The sequence below is a fragment of the Neophocaena asiaeorientalis genome, unplaced genomic scaffold (assembly GCF_003031525.2).
Source record: "Neophocaena asiaeorientalis asiaeorientalis breed wild unplaced genomic scaffold, Neophocaena_asiaeorientalis_V1.1 scaffold69, whole genome shotgun sequence".
Classification (NCBI taxonomy): domain Eukaryota; kingdom Metazoa; phylum Chordata; class Mammalia; order Artiodactyla; family Phocoenidae; genus Neophocaena; species Neophocaena asiaeorientalis.
In genome coordinates this window covers 4,731,234-4,752,288 of record NW_020174373.1, presented here as the reverse complement: position 1 = coordinate 4,752,288, position 21,055 = coordinate 4,731,234, and the positions used below count along the sequence as shown (strand labels likewise).

The 21,055-nt window shown below is 44.4% G+C and overlaps 1 protein-coding gene and 1 pseudogene across 1 annotated transcript in view; one reads left to right on the top strand and one right to left on the bottom strand.

Annotated features, from left to right (window-relative positions):
• ANOS1 (anosmin 1) overlaps positions 1 to 20,838 on the top strand; it is a 157,558-nt gene extending 136,720 nt beyond the window's left edge. The window contains exons 9-14 of the mRNA XM_024756305.1: positions 749 to 895; positions 11,856 to 11,950; positions 13,163 to 13,334; positions 14,075 to 14,295; positions 15,412 to 15,553; positions 16,704 to 20,838. Coding sequence (XP_024612073.1) covers positions 749 to 895; positions 11,856 to 11,950; positions 13,163 to 13,334; positions 14,075 to 14,295; positions 15,412 to 15,553; positions 16,704 to 16,762 — 836 coding nt within the window. The 3' untranslated portion in view covers positions 16,763 to 20,838. The remainder of the gene's footprint in view (positions 1 to 748; positions 896 to 11,855; positions 11,951 to 13,162; positions 13,335 to 14,074; positions 14,296 to 15,411; positions 15,554 to 16,703) is intronic.
• Positions 6,442 to 6,551, bottom strand: LOC112407132 (uncharacterized; annotated as a pseudogene).
• Positions 20,839 to 21,055: the final 217 nt, after the last annotated feature.

Below are 21,055 nucleotides of genomic sequence, written 5' to 3'. Positions count from 1 at the left end.
CACCGCAGGTCAGCATTGCTCTGCCTTCATCCTCATCTCTCCCTCTTCCTCCCACCTTCTCAAGAATGCAGACCTCACAGCTCTATTGGAAAAGTTTTGATAACACATTTCTGACTGCTTTATAATCAATACAGCTTAAGCTGTTATCTCTCAAAGGGCTACTTGGAATTCTGAAAGCAGAAAAGTCTTGTCTCCAAGGACGGAATTTCTAAATGTACAACTTCTAAAATCAGTGAACTGGTAAAGGAGAGATCTGAGGGCAGGAATTTTTGGTATACTTCCTGCTAAGCCGTATAAATTCTCATCTGGCTCTCTAAAGATGGAGGAACGTAACATGCTGGTACTTCTGTGAAAAGCTACCTATACTGTTTTCATGAAATGGTATTTTAATATTACTTCATTTACTTCATAACCGCAGAGAAGTCTATCGTGAGAAATACTACTTCCACCTGTTACTGAAATCAGAGCATCTTTCCGGGCTGGTGAATGTATGTTGATTCCCAATTTAAGTTCGGGGGATCCCGTGTAATGTATACAGTCTACTTTTAGGTAGGCATTCCAGCGTGTGATGAAGGGGGAGGTGTCATCAACTTGAGCTGGAAGGAACGTGTAGTCACATTACATTTTACTTTAAAAGTCAGGCACTAAATACGGATGAATAGCAGAGTGAAATCAAATACACTGGGATTACTATCGGGTTACAGATTTATTTTTAACAAGTAAATCAGAATGTTGTGCTTTGTTGTAGAAGAACAACTTGGGAAAACTAGAAAAAGTGTGATGCAAATACAGCCTCCGTTTCAAAGACGACGGCCCACGCGCCTCCTGGAAATCGGAGCTCCGTTCTATCAGGACAACCAGCTACAAGTGAAGGTGTACTGGAAGAAGACCGAAGGTGGGTACATGCTTCTGTTCATTTGTTGTTGTTCTTCCTAAGTTTCAGTTTATATTGGAGGCGAGTTGATTAACTGTGTTCTGTTAGTTTCAGGTGTACAGCAAAGTGATTCAGTTGTACACATACACGCGTGTATTCTTTTTCAAATTCTTTTCCCATTTAGGTTATGACAGAGTACTGAGCAGAGTTCCCTGTGCTACACAGCAGGTCCTTATTAGTTATCGATTTTATATACAGTAGTGTGTATATGTCACTCCCAATCTCCCAGTTTATCCCTCCCGGCCACAAGTTTGTTTTCTAAGTCTGTGAGTCTGTTTTTGCCTTGTAAATAAGTTCATTTGTGTCGTTTTTTTTAAGATTCTGCACATAAGTGACATCATATGGTATTTGTCTTTATCTGTCTGATTTACTTCACTTAGTACGATCATCTCCATGTCCATCCACGTTGCTGCAAATGGCATTATTTCATTCTTTTTAATGGCTGAGTCATATTCCATTGTATATGTGTGCCACATCTTCTTTATCCATTCATCTGTCGATGGACACTTAGGTTGCTTCCATGTCCTGGCTATTGTAAATAGAGCTGCAATGAACATTGTGATACATGACTCTTTTTGAATTATGGTTTTCTCAGGGTATATGCCCAGGAGTGGGATTGCTGGGTCGTATGGTAGTTCTATTTTTAGTTTTTTAAGGAACCTCCACACTGTTCTCCATAGTGGCTGTATCAATTTACATTCCCACCAGCAGTGCAGGAGGGTTCCCTTTTCTCCACACCCTCTCCAGCATTTATTGTGTGTAGACTTTTTGATGATGGCCATTCTGACTGGGGGGTGTGGTGATACTTCATTGTAGTTTTGATTTGCATTTGTCTGATAATTAGCAATGTTGAGCATCTTTTCATGTGCCTCTTGGCCATCTGTATGTCTTTGGAGAACTGTCTGTTTAGGTTTTCTGCCCATTTTTTTCACTGGGTTGTTTGTTTTCATGATATTGAGCTGCGTGAATTGTCTGTATATTTTAGAGATTAATGCCTCGTTAGTCACATCGTTTGCAAATATTTTCTTCCATTCCGTAGGTTGTCTTTTCATTTTGTTTACGGTTTCCTTTACTGTGCAAAAGCTTTTAAGTTTAATTAGGTCCCATTTGTTTATTTTTGTTTTTATTTTCATTAATCTAGGAGGTGGATCAAAATGATTTTGCTGGGATTTATGTCAGAGAGTGTTCTGCCTATGTTTTCCTCTAAGAGTTTTATATTTGTTGTTTGCATTGAAGAGCGCTGTGATGTAAGGGTGCTTGTGCAAACATCACCGTCGAGCCACACTATTGATATTAAGGAAACGGTAGCTGAACAAAACACATGCTTTTTAAAAAATCATTATTAAATACCTTGCTCTTCTGAAGTCTGAATGGGTTGCCTCTGATTCCCAGGAATCTGTATCACATACTGAAATCTTCTGCTTACATTTGATCATTTCAGGGATATTAACCTGTCTTCATGTCTTTCCTAAGAAGGTTGATCTTGTGTCCCAAACACCTGAGACAGTCATTATTTTGCACTGTAAATTCTTGTTCTAAATTAGAAGACCTATAATGCAAATAATTTGGAAAATAGAATAAAAGAGCCGATTCTCTTCTCAATATCATTTCATAGAAATAGCATTTTACTGGATTTTCTTTCAGAAGTCTCCTATACCTCTGTTTCTCACTCAGTTGTTTTATATGTATATGTGTGTGTTTGTAAAGCACATTTTCATAAAATACTAATCTGCTTTCTATATTGTTGGTATTTTTAATAACATTTTAAAATGGCTGCCTTGATGGATCTTATGCCATAATGATTCCACTATAGTCAAACATTTAGCTGCCTTCAGAATTTCCGTCTTATAATCAATACTGCAATGAACAGTCACCCTTAGAATAGATTCTTTTTCTCTTTATCTTCGGGATAAATTCCTTTTGTTTCTTTGTTTTCTGTACTCTTAGAATATTTATTTTGCATTATTGAAATAGTATTTTTAGAGTTACTTGACATACATTTTTATCACTTTTGTGCATTTTAAGACATAAACTCTATTTTAAGCAAAAAAACAATAGATTGTTTCAAGAATGCAGTTTTTAAAATTCTTATTTTTCTGAAGTGCTATTTTACTCAGGGTATCGGCTCACGAGCCATTGGGGATATTGGTGTTGGAGCTCTTCTTGTTCCAGAATTTTCTTCCAAGCTGCTGAAATTCATTCTCTAGCTAAAATAACATTACCAATCATGTTAATGTTTTATTACTATCATATGTTAATTTAAATTTTATTTATTGAATATTATTAAATTATGTTAATATATCCATATTATGACATTTAATGATAGTTTTAAGTTAATATTAAGTTGTAAAATTTATTTGATCTATTGTACAGTCAAGCCCTCCACATCAGTGGGTTCTGTATCTGCGAATTCAACCAACTGTGGATTGTGTACTATGTTTAAGATTGGCAGTTGGTTGAATCCAAGCATGCAGAACCCACAGATACGAAGGGCTAACTGTGGGACTCGAGCAGCCTGGAATTTGGTATCCAGGGTGTGGATCCAATCCCCACTCTCCAGTGGGTACCAAAGGATGAGTGTATTTATCAATTTCAAATTAGAATTGTATGTCAATATGACATATTAAGAAAACAACATATTAATATAATACTGAAAATGTACACATCTCATGTAAGGAAATGAAAATGTACACACAGGGGAGGTGCAAACATCTTAAACACAGAATAGTAACCACCATTTCCTGACTTCTAAAATTGAAGATTTGTTTTCTGTGTATTTGAATGTATACAGATGGAATCATACAGTTTGCATTACTCTTCTCACAGTGAACACTGCATGTGGGAAACCTGTCCGTCCTGTTGCAGGAAGCCGTGATTCATCCATTTATATCACTGCATAGTCGTCCCTGGTACAGCAGTTGACGGAGATTTGGTTTGTTCAGATCCTTTCAGCAGTTGATGGAGATTTGGTTTGTTCCAGGGATGGGCTATTCAGAATGGCCCTGCTGTGAAGAGCCTATGACATGTCTGTTGATGCACGTGTACCTATTCCCCCACAGAGGGTGGGATTCTTAGATCATAGAGGATGATGACCTTTAGAAGATACTGAGAATTTCCAAAGTGGCTGGACCAATGCACTTTCCCACCAGGAGGGTAAGATGGTTCCCACTGCCCCACATGCTTTCCCCCATGAGGCATGTTCTGTCTTTCTCAGTTGAGCCTTTCCGGTACGTGTGACGTGATGGCTCAGTGCCGTTTGAATTTGCATTTTTCTGGTCATCCAGGCGTTGAACACCTTTTCATAAGTTTACTGGCAATGGAGTTCCTGTTTTTCAAAGCACTTTTCAACTGTTTAGCCAGCCTGTCCTGCAAGAGTCCTTTATATGTGGAGTATATGAGTCATCTGCTGGTTTCATCTTAGTATTTTCTACTTTTATTTTTCTCACATTCTTAATAGTTCTTACTTTTAGAGATTATCGGTTCATCATTTTGTTTCCTTGAGGCTTACCGCTCTTTGTGTCCTGTTTAAGAAATCTTTGCTTATGCCAGGGTCACAAAGATACTCTCCTTATCTCCTAGGAGTTACACTGTTTCATCTTTCTCTAGCTTTTACCCAGATTTGATTATTGTTGTAAGCAGCTAGTGTAGGGCATCAGTGTCCTTTCATTTTTCTTTCCCTCTTTTTTTCCCCAAAACAAAGAACTTTTTATTGAAGTATTAGTTGATTTACAATGTTGTGTTACTTTCAGGTATACAGCAGAGTGATTCAGTATTACATATATATATGTCTATTCTTTTTCACATTCTTTTCCATTATAGGTTATTAGAATATATTGAATATAGTTCCCTGTGCTATAAAGTAGGACGTTGTTGTTTATCTACTTTATATACAGTCATTTGTATCTGCTAATCCCAAACTCCTAATCTATCCCTCCCCCACCCCCTTTGCCCTCTGGTAATCATAAGTTTCTTTTCTAAGTCTGTGAGTCTGTTTCTTTTTGTAAGTAATTTTATTTTTATAATTTTTTTACATTCACATATAAGTGACATGATATTTGTCTTTCTCTGTCTGACCTACTTCACTTAGTATGACAATCTCTAGGTCCATCCGTGTTGCTGCAAATGGCATTGCTTCATTCTTTTTTATGGCTGAGTAATATTCCATTGTATATTTGTACCACATCTTCTTTATCCATTCATCTGTTGATGGACACTTAGGTGGCTTCCATGTCTTGGCTAGTGTAAGTAGTGCTGCTACGAACACAGGGGTGCATGTATCTTTTTAAATTATAGTTTTGTCTGGATATATGCCCAGGACTGGGATTGCTGGATCATATGGTAGTGCTATTTTTAGTTTTTTGAGGAAACTCCATACTGTTTTCCATAGTGGCTGCACCAGTTTCCATTCCCACCAACAGTGCAGGAGGACTCACTTTTCTCCACATCCTCTCCAGCATTTATTATTTGTAGACTTTTTAACGATCGCCATTCTGACTGGTGTGAGGTGGTACGTCACTGTAGTTTTGATTTGCGTTTCTCTAATAATTAGCGATAATGAGCACCTTTTCATGTGCCTGTTGACCATCTGTATGTCTTCTTTGGAGAAATGTCTAGTTAGGTCTTCTGCCCATTTTTGGATTGGATTGTTTTCTTGTTATTAAACTCTACGAGCTGTTTGTATATTTTGGAAATTAAACCCTTGTTGATTGCATCATTTGCAAATATTTTCTCCCATTGCATAGGGTATCTTTTTATTTGGTTTATGGTTTCCTTTCTGTGCAAAAGCTTGTAATTTTGAATAGGTCCCATCTGTTTATTTTTGCTTTTATTTCTATTGCCTTGGGAGACTGACGTAAGAAAACGTTTGTACGATTTATGTAAGGGAGTATTTTGCCAATACTCTATCCTAGGAGTTTTATGGTGTCATGACTTATATTTTAGTCTTTAAGCCATTTTGAGTTTATTTTTGTGTATCGTGTTAGAGAATGTTCTAATCTCCTTCTTTCACATGTAGCTGCTCAGTTTTCCCAGCACCACTTATTGAAGAGACTGTCTTTTCTCCAGTGTATATTCTTGCCTCCTTTGTCATAGATTAATTGACCATAAGTGTGTGGGTTTATTTCTGGACTTTCTATCCTGTTCCATTGATCTATATTTCTGTTTTTCTGCCAGCACCTTAGTATTTACTGTAGCTTTGTAGTATAGTCTGAAGTCAGGGAGCTGTGATTTCTCCAGCTCTGTTCTTCTTTCTCAAGATTGTTGTGGCTATTTTGAGGTCTTTTGTGTTTCACAGACGTTTTAAAATGTTTTGGTCTAGTTCTTTGAAAAATGCCATTGGTAATTTGATAGGGATTGCATTGAATCTGTAGATTGCCTTGGGTAGTATGGTTATTATAACAATATTGGTTCTTCCAGTCCAACAATATGGTATAACTGTCCATCTCTGTCAGCTTCAGTTTCTTTCATCAGCATCCTATAGCTTTTGGAGTACAGGTCTTTTGCCTCTTCAGGTAGATTTATTCCTAGGTATCTTATTCTTATTTTTCTTTCCCCCTCTCCACGGAAATCTTTAGTAAAAGGCAAAAGATTTATATGATCTGAAGAGAAACCAGAGTATGAATGGTATTTTATTCTTTCTGATGCAATGGTAAATGGGATTGTTTCCTTAATTTCTCTTTCTGATAGTTTGTTGTAGTGTGTAGAAATGCAACAGATTTCTGTATATTAAGTTTGTATCCTGCAACTTTACTGCATTCATCGATGAGCTCTAGTAGTATTCTGGTAGTATCTTAAGGGCTTTTTAATGTATGGTATCATGTCATATGCAAGCAGTGACGGTTTTACATCTTCCTTTCCAAGCTGGATTCCCTTTCTTCTCTGATTGCCGTTGCTAGGACTTCCAAAACTATGTTGAATAAAAGTGACAAGAGAGGGCATCCCTGTCTTGTTCCTGACCTTGGAGGAAATGCTTTCAGCTTTTCACCATTGAGTATGATGTTAGCTGTGGTTTTGTCATATATGGTCTTCATTATGTTGAGGTAGGTTCCCTCTATGCCCACTTTCTGGAGAGTTTTCATCAGAAATTGATGTTGAATTTTATCAAAAGCTTTTTCTGCATCTGTTGAGATGATCATATGGTTTTTACTCTTCAGTTTGTTAATATGGTGTATCACACTGATTGATTTGAGGATATTGAAAAATCCTTGCATCCCTGGGATAAATCCCACTTGATCATGGTGTATGATCCATTTAATATACTGTTGGATTTGGTTCGCTAGTATTTTGTTGAGGATTTTTGCATCTATGTTCATCAAAGGTACTGGCCTATAATTCTCTTTTTTTGTGGTATCTTTGGCCGGTTTTGGTATCAGGGCGATGGCAGCCTCACAGAATGAATTCGGATGTGTTCCTTCCTCTGCAGTTTTTTGGAACGGTTTCAGAAGTACAGGTATTAACTCTTCTCTAAATGTTTGACAGAATTTGCCTGTGAAGCCATCTGGCCTTGGACTCTGGTTGTTGGGAGTTTTTTAATCACAGTTTCAATTTCAGTACTGGTAATTGGTCTGTTCATATTTCCTATTTCTTCCTGGTTCAGTCTTGCGAGATTGTACCTCTCTAAGAGTTTGTCCATTTCTTCTGGGTTGTCTGTTTTATTGGCATATAGCTGCTTGTAGTAGCCTCTTAGGATTCTTTCTATTTCTCTGGTGTTGGTTATAACTTCTCCTTTTTTATTGATTTGAGCCTTCTCCCTTTTTCTTCTTGATGAGCCTGGCTAAAGGTTTATCAACTTGGTTTATCTTTTCAAAGAACCAGCTTTTTAGTTTCTTTGATCTTTTCTATTATTTTTTTAGTCTCTGTTTATTCAAAATAAGGATTAGTCAGTTAGTCAGAAGCACTTTTTTCCCTTGCTTGCTTCTTGGTTACTTGGTTGCTTATTTACTAGTAATTCACTGGAATATTTATATGGAAACAAGCTAACAGTATTATTTACAACTAAGCAAAGTCACTGCAAACAAGTGTCTGTAAGCAAGTATTATAGGTAAAACACTGTACAGTTGTAAAGTAGTACTTGGGCCAGAATGACGTAGACTTAATAAGTTCTTTAAGAAGGGTGGGACCCGCTAGGGAGAAGAGGGACCAGGACCGGGCGTGAAGGAACTCCAGTTTCAGCACAAAGAGGGGCGATGCGCTAGAGGTCAGTGCAAGTGAGTGCCCAGAGGAGCTGGAGAACACGGGGAGATTTGAGGCAGAAGCCGAGGCGGGCAAGGCATTTAAGAAGAGGGAGGGGGCTTCCCTGGTGGCTCAGTGGTTGAGAGTCCACCTGCCGATGCAGGGGACGCGGGTTCGTGCCCCGGTCCGGGAGGATCCCACGTGCCGCGGAGCGGCTGGGCCCGTGAGCTGTGGCTGCTGAGCCTGTGCTCCGCAACGGGAGAGGCCGCAGCAGTGAGAGGCCCACGTACCGAAAGAAAAAAAAAACGCTACCTTATGCTACTGATTTTAAAATGAAAGGAGACACAGTGGCTGCTCACAGAGTGTGTATTTGAAGACTCGTGTAGTCACTAAGGTTTACTTGTAGCCCCTCAGCAGTCCTGGGGGGCGCTTCTGTGGTCCTTTGTGGGGGTGCTTGTGCAGGGAGTGGCGATGGGCTTGAGTCGCCCCACGTACACGTTCCCACCTGAAGCTGAGGGGACGCCGCCCTCTCGTTTCCACTCTCACGCTGGCGACACATCCTTTGCCTGGTCTGTTTAGCGCCGTGGGTTTCTGATCTGTTGTGTTGCATTGCCTTGCTTTTTGTTGGAGAGATTTGTTCTGGTTAAAGTGGCCCCAAGCAGAGTGGTGGAGTGCTGCCTTTGCCGATTGATACATGAGGCTGCCTGGGAGGTGCTAGTCGCATTGGTAGTGTGTGATGAAGTTCCGAAAAGGTAAAAACAGTGTCTAAATTTGTCATTTTTGAGATGGTGATGGATTAAAAAAAAAAGTACAGTGGAGGCGTTATTGTGAGGCTGAAAGCAAAAGCAATTTACTGTCCTGCTACCCAGGATCATGAAAATAATTTCAACTAGAGTTTTTTAAGTAAAGAAATATTAGTTAATTATGACTTTATTAAATAAGTTTTTTAAAAAGAAAAACACACATAAAATAAGATTATGTATTGACTGGCTGGCAAAAATGTGGTGACCAGAAGCTCACGGGAAACTAACAAACACTGTATTTCTCCAAGAAACAGCCATCCCAGATTTGCTAATTCTGCTTTCACGGTGATTTTCTAAACCCTCACTTGTGTGAATAACGAGAACCGATTGTGTAGACCTGCGTGAGAAACGCATGCCAGTTTTTGATTAAGCTTGGAGGAGTGTGGACTGCTGTGTATATGTGTCTGAAAAAGTGCCATGAAGGACTGCTTAAAAGACAGCCTGTTCATTTTAATCATGTTCTAAAGGAGTGGGTTTTATTCGGGTTTGGTGAAGGCAACAGAGACAACGGCCACTGAGAGGTAGTTTGTTACTCACGGCTCCCAGGAGGGGGGACCCTCCACGCCACTCGGGCCACGTGGGGAGGCACCAGGGTCAGTCAGGAAGCAGGAAACTGTGCTCAGAAGCCTTTACTCTGGCAAGTAGGAAAGGCAAGATGGTCTCAGGATTGGCTGGTCTGGATCCTTTCGGTGGGCTCTGGCTCAGGGGCTGTCCCCACCTACTTGGCCCTGGGGTGACGAGGGTGGTGGCCCAGAGTGTGAGGGCCCCATAGAGGAGGTGCTGGGGAGGGGCTCTGGGTCGGCTGGTCTGCACGGGGCAGCGGCCACCCTGCGAGGGCGGTCCCGGCAGGGTCCGCAAGGCTGCAAGATGTCAGAACATCACAGATACAGAAAACAAAAAGGAGTGATTAAATAAGAGGCAAGCTGAACGCAAGGGCAGTTGAGGGCAGGGATCAAGGGAGTGGTTTCAGAAGCGCTGAGTTTGAAAAGCATCTACATGGGACAGGAAGTTGGGAACACCAGCTCCTCCAGGGAACAGCTCAGGTGAAGGTAGAAACGCAGAGCCGCCTTGGAAAGCCTTGGGCTTGGGTGAAATTCTTCACGGAGGTGGCAGATCCAGAGAGAGTAGGCGTGGACTCGGGCAGGGCGGCGTTGAGAGCTGAGGGCTCCGACGTGTTGCTCGGTGCGTCCTCTTATGGAAACACAATTACGCTGTCAGACGTGTGTGGGGTTCTTAGGAGACCTGGAGCCACGGGTATCAATGACACATCATAGCACTGGAGTGCAGCAATCTGGCATCCAGCCCCGGCTGCTCCGGACCAGGGAATGTCAGCCCTGCTGTGTGCCCGCCTTTGGAACTTGCTACTCTGTCCGCTATGGGAGCCACGAGCCCCGTGGAGCAGCTGAATCTGAAATTGATTTCAGTGATTGATTTAAGATTAAGCAGCCGTGTGGTGACGAGGGGTCACCACATACAGAAGCTTCCGTCGTGGCAGACAGTTGTGTGGGGCGGTGCCCTGCCCCCCGTTATCCACACTGACCAGGCCCAGTGCCAACCTCCTTCCAGGTTCCCCTGCGAGGTCAGCTCCTCTGTGAGCTGCGCCAGCGCTGCAGTGACAGTCGCCACCCTCTGTCGGGACGCCGTACCTCTCTCGCCCTCCGTGTCCAGCTGTAGGCTCATCTCCCTCCAACCTGACTGAGACCTGACTCATGCACTTTATTACTTGTCCAGCCCCCTTAGGATTTAAGAGGCGTGAGAGCAGCTGCTCCTGGGAGGTTATTTCACTACGATGCCTAGAGCAGCACGACTTGTTGAAAGAAAGGATTTGAATTCACTCAATGACTGACTTCAGCCTTAATGTATAACGTGCAATTATTCTTTTCTTAAAAAGAAGCCCTTGATGTCTGCCACGTAAAGAGTTAAAAACCTCTAGTCAGAGGGTTCCCCTTTTAGCTAAACACCATTGGTGCCCACTTGCTGTTTATTTTCTCAGATTGAAAGTTCTTCTTTTCTCGTTCCAAAGTGCTCGCAGCAAGTTCCCACCAGAACCACCCAATGTCATCCAAGAGTTTTCCCCTCGGAAAACCTCCATCAAACACTTGGCGTGAGCATTCGGACGAGATGCTAATCACCCAGGGAAGCGATGCCTTTCACACCCGGAACAAACTGGGGTGATTATTAAGCCCAGGATTGCCCGGACCTCCTTTCCCACACTCAGTGACCGGCTTCTCATCACGGTGTCTTTTTTTCCACTCGGTCGGCCAAAGTAAAGACACGTGCAGAAAACGCGCTGCTCCAGCTGGAAGTGGAAACGTTTAAGGAGCCCGTATGCTGGGCTGGCTTTGAGAGCAGGCCTTGTTTCCGTAGCGATCGCACACACGCACTGCAAGGATGCACTTACCGTTAAGTCACCGGGAGGCTGTTCACCCTGTATCTTCTGATGAGGGGGCCCTGTCACAGCAAGGCTCGAGATGGGGCACATCTGAAGGGCCAGGTCTTCAAGTCAAGGGAAAGGCTTTTGTTCCTGCCTGGGCTTGACAGCCTCTCCATCAGCTTCGTCAGAAAAATGTAGGATTCAGAGACTTGAGACGAGTCTCTCTTATAGCCTAGGAAATGAGAGAATGGCTGCTGAGCGTTACCCTTTGTTGGGGGATTTGTTACTGTGGACGCCATGGCGAGATTATTCTCAAGACCTCTGTGGAGTCATTTTGCTATGACTTTTCTAATTGTTTTTTTCTGTGTGGTTCTCGTATTTCAATTCGCTTTTCCTTTGATGGCTTATTGCTTTTTCCCCCGACTCTAGTCAGAATTTTGGGAGCCCCACGTCCTCTGGATCACCTGCAGGACTCTGTCCTTCCTTCCTGGCCTGTCGTGCTCTAAGGACTTGGGGCTGCGCGCACCGTGACTTGCAGGCTGTTCTTTCTTGCTGATCGATGTTGACCTTACAGATCCCGGTGTCAGTCGCTATCACGTGCAGTGGTTTCCGGAAGTCTGTGCCCACAACGCATCCACCGGGGCGGAGGCATCCTCCGGCGTGACCCAGGTGAGGAGGTGGCCGAAATGCCGGATTCTGAACGGCTTCTAGACTCACCTGATCGGGGGACAAAGCTGGACAGAGAGAGGTGCAGGCCGTGTGTCCAGTGGGTAACTCGTCCTCACTGGGCTCCCTAAGGGACCCATGACCAGGTGGGAGCGGGAGACACAGGGTCACCTGTTCACTCATCTCTCGGCCCTTCACAACCTCACACGTCATCAGTCAGCACAGGGCGGGCCCTGAGATGCAGACATTCAGGACACAGCTCGCGGGGAGCTCCCAGGACACAGGGGAAACGCTGCCAGCCTCTGGGTGTCTCATCTTAATTGCACGAAAGCTCTGAATTGTTTTCTGGATTTTGACTCGGCACAATGACCTAAAAGGTCTCATTTCCCCCAGGGAATTTCTATACGACACTATCGTTCAGCATCTCCTTTGCTGCATCCCTAACTTCCACCCACTCGTCCAGGTAATGAAAGATACGGCCCGTCCTGTGATGTTCTGCCTTTAAGGGTCCCAGAGATGCTTCTGCTGCAGCTCTCGTACATGTGCACGAAGCCCTGACAACTCCAGCCTAGAACGGGCACGCACACCCAACACCCAAAGGCGAAGAAGCCTCGCACAAGCTCGTTAGGCCCGTCAGCGTCAGCTCTCCCGTTAGCGTAAGGTTATACCCTCAGCCTCTCACTCCGCCCGCAGCTGAGTCTGGTTTTCGTGATCCTGTTTAATCGCAAAGTTCCGGCCGGCAGCAATCACAGCCCTCCCAGCAGCGGAGGCAATACACTGCTCAAGAGTGTCTTCCTTTCCGTAAGGAAAAACTCACAGCTAAAGCACGCCTGTGTCTCAGAGAAGCCCGAGTTAGCTTTTTTTGTATTAACAAACAACTTAGGTGTCTGTTTACGGCGTTACCCACCGCACTGCCTCCCATCTCGCCCTGCTGCTGCCAGCTCCCCGAGGCTGCTCGTGAGGGCTGCAAGTCGGCTGCTTACGTGGAAGCACTGCCCTCCTGTCGGGTTCTGGAGCCTGTGTCCCACCCCATGGGAGCCCCTCATAGTTGTAATAAGTGAAAGCAGGGCCCCTGTCTCCTTTGCACTTTTTATGAGAGCCGTGTTGCACGCGTCCCATATATAGGAAGACAGCCTTGGTGGAGGTAGGAGTTCCTCTCCTGCCAATTTCGTACCCTCGTGAGGTTTACTGTTAGCGTATTCTCTCTCTCTCTAGGAAAATTACATGATTCTTCAAGATCTGGCATTTTCCTGCAAATACAAGGTGACCGTCCAACCCACACGGCCAAAGGGCCGCTTGAAAGCAGAAACCGTTTTCTTTACGACCCCACCGTGCTCCACTCTGAAGGGCAAAAGCCACAAGCACGTCAGCTGCCCCGGCGACGCAGGTACATTTCACGCGAACTTCCAAGGTTGCGGCTGTGATGTCGGCAACTCTGTACACATTTCCAGACCGCATTTCACAAGAGCCTACAAACCCAGAGTATCCCCCTTTCTAAACTGCAGTGACGGCGCACTTGGGAGGTAACATGCGTATGAAGGCACGTATTACATCCTCATTGCGACAGCTTTGGCGGACAGCCTTTGCTGGCGTGTCAGCCCTTTAGAAATGAAGCCGAGGTTCTGTGTCCTGCTTGTGCTCTGGCACACTTTATGTAAGTGATTTCACTTTTATCCCGGCCCTCTGCTGTGGGCGTCACCTCGACACGCTTTCCGAACGCCCCGTCTTTAGCTTCCCAAGCCTCTCCTAAAACGGGGGCAGCTATTCTCAGGCACAGACCCCTGAGCGCCTTCTAGTAACTTCCGACGACTCTTGTAGTACCGTGAATATTCACCCGTCTCACTGCAGTCTCTCCTGTTCTCTAAGTGGCCACGTCCCGCCAGATCACAAAATTCTTTCTCCGTCTTCCACCCCCAAAGCAGGACTCTCAACGTAGCGCCCAAGGGAGCGGAAGCACGTGGCACAAAGGTGCAGGGCTGAGCCTGCCTCCGCACAGGTTGCCGGGGCGACCTTCTGACCCGGCGCTCCTGAGGCGGCCGGCCAAACCCCACGGGACGTACCTGCCGCCTAGGGCCCCTCTCGCGCTCTCCATCCCCTGACCCGGCCTTCCTCTTCCCGCTGCTCCAGGTCACGTTCATTCCAAAGTGCAAGCCAAACCTGAGAACCTGTCGGCCTCCTTTGTGGTCCAGGACACGAACGTCACAGGGCGCTTCTCCTGGAAGCTGAGCAAGGCCACCGTCCAGCGGCCCGTGACCGGCTTCCACGTGACGTGGGCCGAGGTCACGACCGAGAGCAGGCAGAACGGCCTTCCCAACAGCCTCATCCTGCAGTCCCAGATCCTCCCGGCGGTGGGTGCCCCTCCCTCCCAGGCCCTCGGGCTGGCACCCGCACCGTCGGGTGGTTACTCACTGTTGGCGCCCACGTCCCATCACGCTGGGGCCGGTTGTTGAGCCGCGTGTGTGCGTTGTCTTCTCCCGAGTGTATTATTTCGCAGGTACTGAAAGACACCACACAAGTGTTGCCGTGAACAAACTGTCGTCTAGATGAACTGTGATTACTAGAGCCCCTCTTCAACACACGTCTCCTGTCGACACGGGATGCATGCGGCGTAACCATTTTCTTCTCCTTTGAGAAGCCCGTGTCCCTCTGGCCCAAGTGCACAGGCCCTAAGTGCACAGGCCCTGTTTGAAGGGTTAAATTTGGGGAAAAATTAGCTAAGAGAACCTTCTTCTTTCTCTCCGTTTCCCCACTTCAAATGTGGCTAGAGCCCATAATGAGTTGGCCTGTCTTCCAGGCCACTAATTCCTTGGCTTGAACAAAAAGACCCATGTACAGGCTTTTACCAGCTCTAAAAATGCCCTTAGAATATCCAACTCTTGCTCCAAAAAGACAAAAAACAAACAAAAAAAATCCCTTAAATCCCAGAAGGAAAAATTCCATGGAATTGTAAAGTAATTTTTCTATGTGTGTATATATTAGGTTTTATTGAGTTTTGAGAAAAATGTGTTGGCATAAAAATAAACACTGTTGGCTATGGGCATTGACAGATAGATACTGCATCTTAAGGAACACAGTTGGCTCGCTTACGGAAATGTAGATTACCAAGAATTCACACCACAAGATGTGCAGATGAAAACTTTGAACCATGGGAAAGGCCTGGGTTGAGGAATACAAAATGCGGTCCCGGGGGTGAGCCCCGAGACTGGCCTCGGCCCATCTTAATTCTGCAAGTGTCCCCGGCTGCCAAGAGCTGGGCTCTCAGTGCCAAGGCTGCCCGGCAGGGCAGGACTCTAGCAAACAAGGACAGACGTTCGACCGACCACGCTGGGGTGTCAAGGCAACCGCACCCGCGTTTACACGGTGATCGCGGGCGGGAGGCAACGGGCAGAGAATGAGAGAGTCCGTCGTGTGGCTTTGTAGTCGAGAGGGGCCTAACGGGCGCGTCCTCTCCTGTCCCCCCTCAGGATCGCTCCGTGCTCACAGTGCCAGGTCTGCGGCCGGCCACCCTCTACCGCCTAGAGGTGCAGGTGCTGACCGCAGGCGGGGAGGGACCCGCCACCATCAGGACCTTCCGGACCCCCGACCTCCCACCCTCGGCTGTGCACAGTGAGTGCCGGGGGCCCCCCGCCAGCTTTGGGGACACAGAGAAAGTCTTGCTGAAAACACGAAAATCAACAGATCACTGCAGATTCCTACGGATAGGGAATTCTCTGAACCTGAACTTCTTCCAGGCCTTTGTATGTGCTTTTCCTGGCGGCCACGCCTGCTGCCCGCAGCCCACCTTACACGCTTCCTGGCCCTGCTCCCTCCTCCCTCCCCCCTCCCTCCCCGCCTTCCTTTCTGTTACTTCCTTTTCCATACTTCCATTTTTTTCCCTACGTGATGCATGCTTTCTCCTTGTCTTTTAACCACAGATACACATGGGAGGGAAGAAAATCTATCGTCTCATATCAATCTAAATTTTTGGTTTTTAAATTAAGATGTTCAAATATGACAAAATAGCAAACAGCATTTGGCTACGGACCTTATTTTCTTATTATATATGTTGTTACTATAATCTGTATAACATGAATTTTCTTCATAACATGACCCAAATCAATCTACTTGACTTACTGCTACGTTAAAAATAATTGTCACGTATTGTTTCAAAACAATGAGCCTCTTGTTGGTTTTTAAATTATACACTTTGCTTTTCTAGCTTAAACCTTTGACATGGCTTTTTAAGTTTATGTGTTAAGAAAACTGCGAAGTCGTTCTAGTTTTACTTGTTTTTTAAAAAATGATGGATCAAATTTGCCCCCCAGTAGCTTTCTGCACTTCGAATTTAAAGGAAAAAACCATCCCGTGGACGAGCTCGATGGCCCCTTACGCTTATAAGGGTGAATGCGGTCCCCGTGTGCCTCCACTGAAATTCTGTGTAATAAGAGCATGGGTTAAGTTTTAAACTTTCTTGAGGAAATGCAAAGTATTTTGGCTTATATAATTGTGAGCCTAAAGAAAGGGGCTTGTCTTCTTTCTCTTGTGATTTTTTTGGCGTTAGGGAGGGAACCAAAGCGCAGGGGGAAGGCAGAGAGAAGAGAGGGAGAGTGAATGTCTGTCTCTCTGCACGTTCAGAGCCGGGAGAGGAGGGACCTGGACGGGAGGGAGCACGGGCCCGGGGCCAAGGCGTTCACCGCAGTCAGCGCGTTCCTACTGTCCGTTCACCCAGCCGGGGAAAGCGTCACGACCGACTGATGTGTCTGTTCTGTCTCCCTAGGACCCCACCTGAAACACCGTCATTCACACCATTACAAGCCTCCTCCAGAAAGATACTGACCTGTTCCCGGAGATGTCTGAACCCCGAGCGAGCGTGTAAGCTCGCAGACCTTCGAGGACCGGCCGCGCCCGCTTACGGGGGCACCAGGCCTTTCCCATAGGACCTCCCGCCCCATCTAACTTTACTGCACTAAACGCTTCTGTCTGTCTCGGACGCGCCTGGACACCAGGGACAAGTGGTGAGACGGTGGACGTGGACACAGTTTCCTGTGAGAATGGAGAGAACACGAAGGCCAGGCCTGTTTCACTGCAAAATCTGTTTCCATACATGGTTTAGCTGTGATCTCAAGTGAATTACTGCAGATCTGAGACTTCCCTGAATTTAGAGCGGCAAATTCTCAAGAGAAACCGGCGTAACAAATACACAGTTTATACACGTAATAAGCATGCTAAGCGTACACACAGTAAGCATCACGTTACTCAATAAACAGTTTAAAATTAAATTACTGGTTTGGTTTGCAAAATCGACTGAAGACTATACGGTTTTTTGGCCCTATTTATTCAAATACTTAAGATGATTTTTATCACGTGATTTTTTAGCTGAAAACTTGTGACCTGAAATATGCCAATTAATTTAGACTTAAAATGTTCCCACTTCCAGCACCTAAGCTTCATTTTCCACCAAGGCAAAGAAGAGCGCAGCCTGTCCATGAGGGTTTAGGGAAGACATCCACAGCAGAAAGGAGTCAGTGCCTTACGCTGCTATCCAGAGTCTGCCTTGGAGAAACTAAAAGTCTTTTCTGGGGATGCTTTTTAATATTTCATCCTGTACTGTGAGAGATTTCCCTGAAACGCTATTTATGCTTTTCCTTAATGTGGGAAACGGTTGCCGACGTGCTTTGTTTTGCAGCTTTCATGTATCTAAGACACTGCAAAACCTCTTGCTTGAAATGAAGGAATCCCAGCGACTGAATATTTTCAAGTCTTTACTGAGATTTGCCTTTTCTTAACGAAAGCAAGCTCTTTACGTGGTAGAATACTGTCCGTAATGTAGAAAAGGCAGAAGGGCTTTGGTTGGTGGAGAAGGACAGCTACTTGCCTTTGACTAGCCTTCCTTTACTCTACAGATGTATTATTATACCTTATTTGAAAAATTTCCCAGGTTCCACGCTAAGCCCTCAGAGCATGAACACAAGTCAAACACGTTGTCAGTCTACAGTATTGCAGGGTATGTCGCAGCAGACTTAAACCAGAAATGTTTAGTTTAATACAGTTTTTTCCTCGAGGGAATACCCATATGTATGCTTTGAAACAGGCACGTATGTATGTGCGTCTGCGTGCTTCCGTGTGTATACACACAGGCGCAAACACACATACACACACTCATAGACTCACACGTACACACACGCACACCTTGAGGACGGATCTCTGAAGAAACTGTTTTCCCAGCTCAGCAGTGGTGGATAAAGACACAGTTCTCTTACAGATCATTAGGGTCACCTATTTTCCCCGTCAGTATTGACACTATGAGAAAAGAGCAACTTAAAAATTTGAACATTTTAAAGGATAGGCTTCCTCGTTTCATTACCTACACAAGTAAAACGAGGAAATTTTCAGTACACTTTTCTTGGGTTTTCATGGTGGGACTTGGAACTGGTCGTTTTGTTACGTTTCCTGAAAGCCTGCGGGCGCCCTGACTGCTCCTGGTGGGGTGAAGAGGAGAGAGAACGTGTTGGCTTTTGTGAGGCTTCCCACTCTAAGAGCAGAAGCCATGCAGAACGCAGACAGACTCTGTCTGTTACCAAATCGATGCCTAGCCTTAGGGAACACAGTCTGTAGGCATGGATCCCTGAAAGGATACTGAAAACTGCTTCCCGTGCGTTAAAACTGTTTAAAAGTCGATAAGGCAGACAGTGTTCTGCAGCTTTGGACACGCGGCTCCGTGGGAAATCTCAGAACAGAAGTTCACGGCGCTTCCGGCTGTTTTTCTGCAGCTCCTAACGTGGCCTGGGATGGACTTTAGCACAGGGTGTCCTGAAATCACCTGGTTCCAAGAGTTCCAAATTTTGAATGGAGAGAACAGGAACAGCCTTCATTTCAAACGCCCTTGAGCTTGAGCAAACACAGAGATCTTCTCCGAAACTATGATCTACTCTAGTGCCATTCCCAGCATCTGAATTTCAAATTCTTAAAACTTCAAAAATGAAAACTTCACATTATTGGCTACAAGTTTATCTTTTACCTTAATTTGTCATGAAGAAATCCACCAAGTATTCCTGCCAGCAAATTTTTGTACTGTTGTATAGTTTAAAATGCAGGAGTATATACATAGATACAAGATATTATTAAATTATTAAATAAGCTTAACTTTATAAAATTTAATTATGTTTCTTTTGTCTGGGTAAGAGACATTGAGCAAATATATTTTCAGTTCAGATAAAGGTTCTGTAGCTTACACCTTCCTTAAAAAAATCTGAAGCAGCTCTTATGAGCATTTCATTCTGCTATAATATTCAATAATTTAAATTTTATTAGTATTATTGGAAAATGCTATTAGGCAATGAGAGAAACCTGTTTCTTTTACGAATTTCAGTAATCTTCAATAATAGTCAAATGAACAAAAATATAATTACTACTTTTTGAATTTTTAACATTTGAGTGCCCTAATAAAGGGCTAAAAAGATCTGTTTCTTATTTTAAAACATAGTTTTAGTGGCTGACTCTCTGATACGTTTTATGGAAATTAGATGCATTTCTCTCACGTGAGAAAAAGTATATTAACTGATAGTATTTACTCTTTAAAAAACTGAGCTCGTCAAACATATGACGTCATCAAAGACAGGTGGCTAATTCCATGTATATCGAGGCTACACGCGCTCTTTTTACTTAGAACGTTCACTCCTCAGTGATGGGTTTCTCTGTGTTACCCCTTATTCTAAGTGGCCTCTGCAGCAATTTTTATAAACGAATGTGTGCCCTTCACATCATCTAGTGTTTTAATATATTTATGACAGGTAATTTTCTGAACTGTTTATTAAACAAAATTCAAAGTTGAAAAATAGATCTATGTCCTAGAAAGCTGAAAGAACCTATACCCAATCTATAGAGCAGGGTTTCTCCACCGCAGCGCTGTTGAGATTTGGGGCTGCACGTTTCCCTGTTCGAGGGGCCCGCCCCCTGGGCGCTCAACGCAGGTCTCCACCCAGCAGCTGCCACGAGCACCTCCCCGAGGGGGTGACAGCCACAAGCTCTCTAGTCACGGCCCGCGCCCTCTGGGGGGTAAGGTCACCCCCAGCTGAGAATCACTGCTTCGTAATGTTTACTGAACAGATGAGAATTTGCCCTGTATGAGGAACCCAGTAATTCGCAGGGGTAGGAACGGCTGGGAAGTGATTACACTGGACTTCAAAGCCCTTGATTGTATCTTTTATCAACACTGAAAAATCCGATTAAAAGGCTGAATTTGGACTTGTGTCTGTATCACGTGAGTACAAATATTCATCTTGTCCTACGGTCAGTGTCATTTGTGATAACGGCTTATCTACATAATGCCCTTTCTTACACCGTGTGCTGTGGAGTTCCTCAAGTTTACTCATTCCTACGATTGCAAATATCTCAATCTTGTTACGCAAACTTTGACGTCGTGACCAGAACACAAAGGCTAAACATCTGTCGCATGTACTTTAAGATTCATTTAAAATATAAATGCATAAAGATGGCGACTCTTATCTACGGTTTTGCATGGCCAGACTGAGCTTCTTACCTCTACTGAACATTTTAGCAAGTTATACCATTCACAGGGTGATCAACAGAGGTCTGTATGTAAAGCTGTTAGGACTTTTTCTCGACTTAATTATATTATGCAGATAACACAACGGCTACCTTCTCATCCGAATGGCCTGTAGAAATCATGTCCCTTAGAGAGGTCATTTAAAGTCAATATTTATTTATGTATGTAATAAAAAATGTTTGATTTCTGTGTGTGTCTATTATGTTATTTAGGGAGAAGTAATCTTGTAAAAAAAAAACTTGTAAAAAACACAAAAGCACTGTAAATAGGCTGATACCCCGTGACTCATTATTTTCTTGTTAGAGTTTGTACATACTGATTCCATAATAAAGGATCTTTAAACCCACGCAGTGGACTAGACTCGTTTCCTGAAAACACACGCACACGCATTTTCTTTCCATTTAGAAAGAAAAATTAACAGTTTCATACGGCCCCAGAGAGATTCAAAAAGCCTCACTCTCCTGTCAGCATGGAGGGAATTGGAGGTCCGGTAAGTGCAACAGGGCAGCACGTCATCCTGAAGGAGGGGTCCTGGCCTTGGATGGTCACGCTTCAGAGTTATT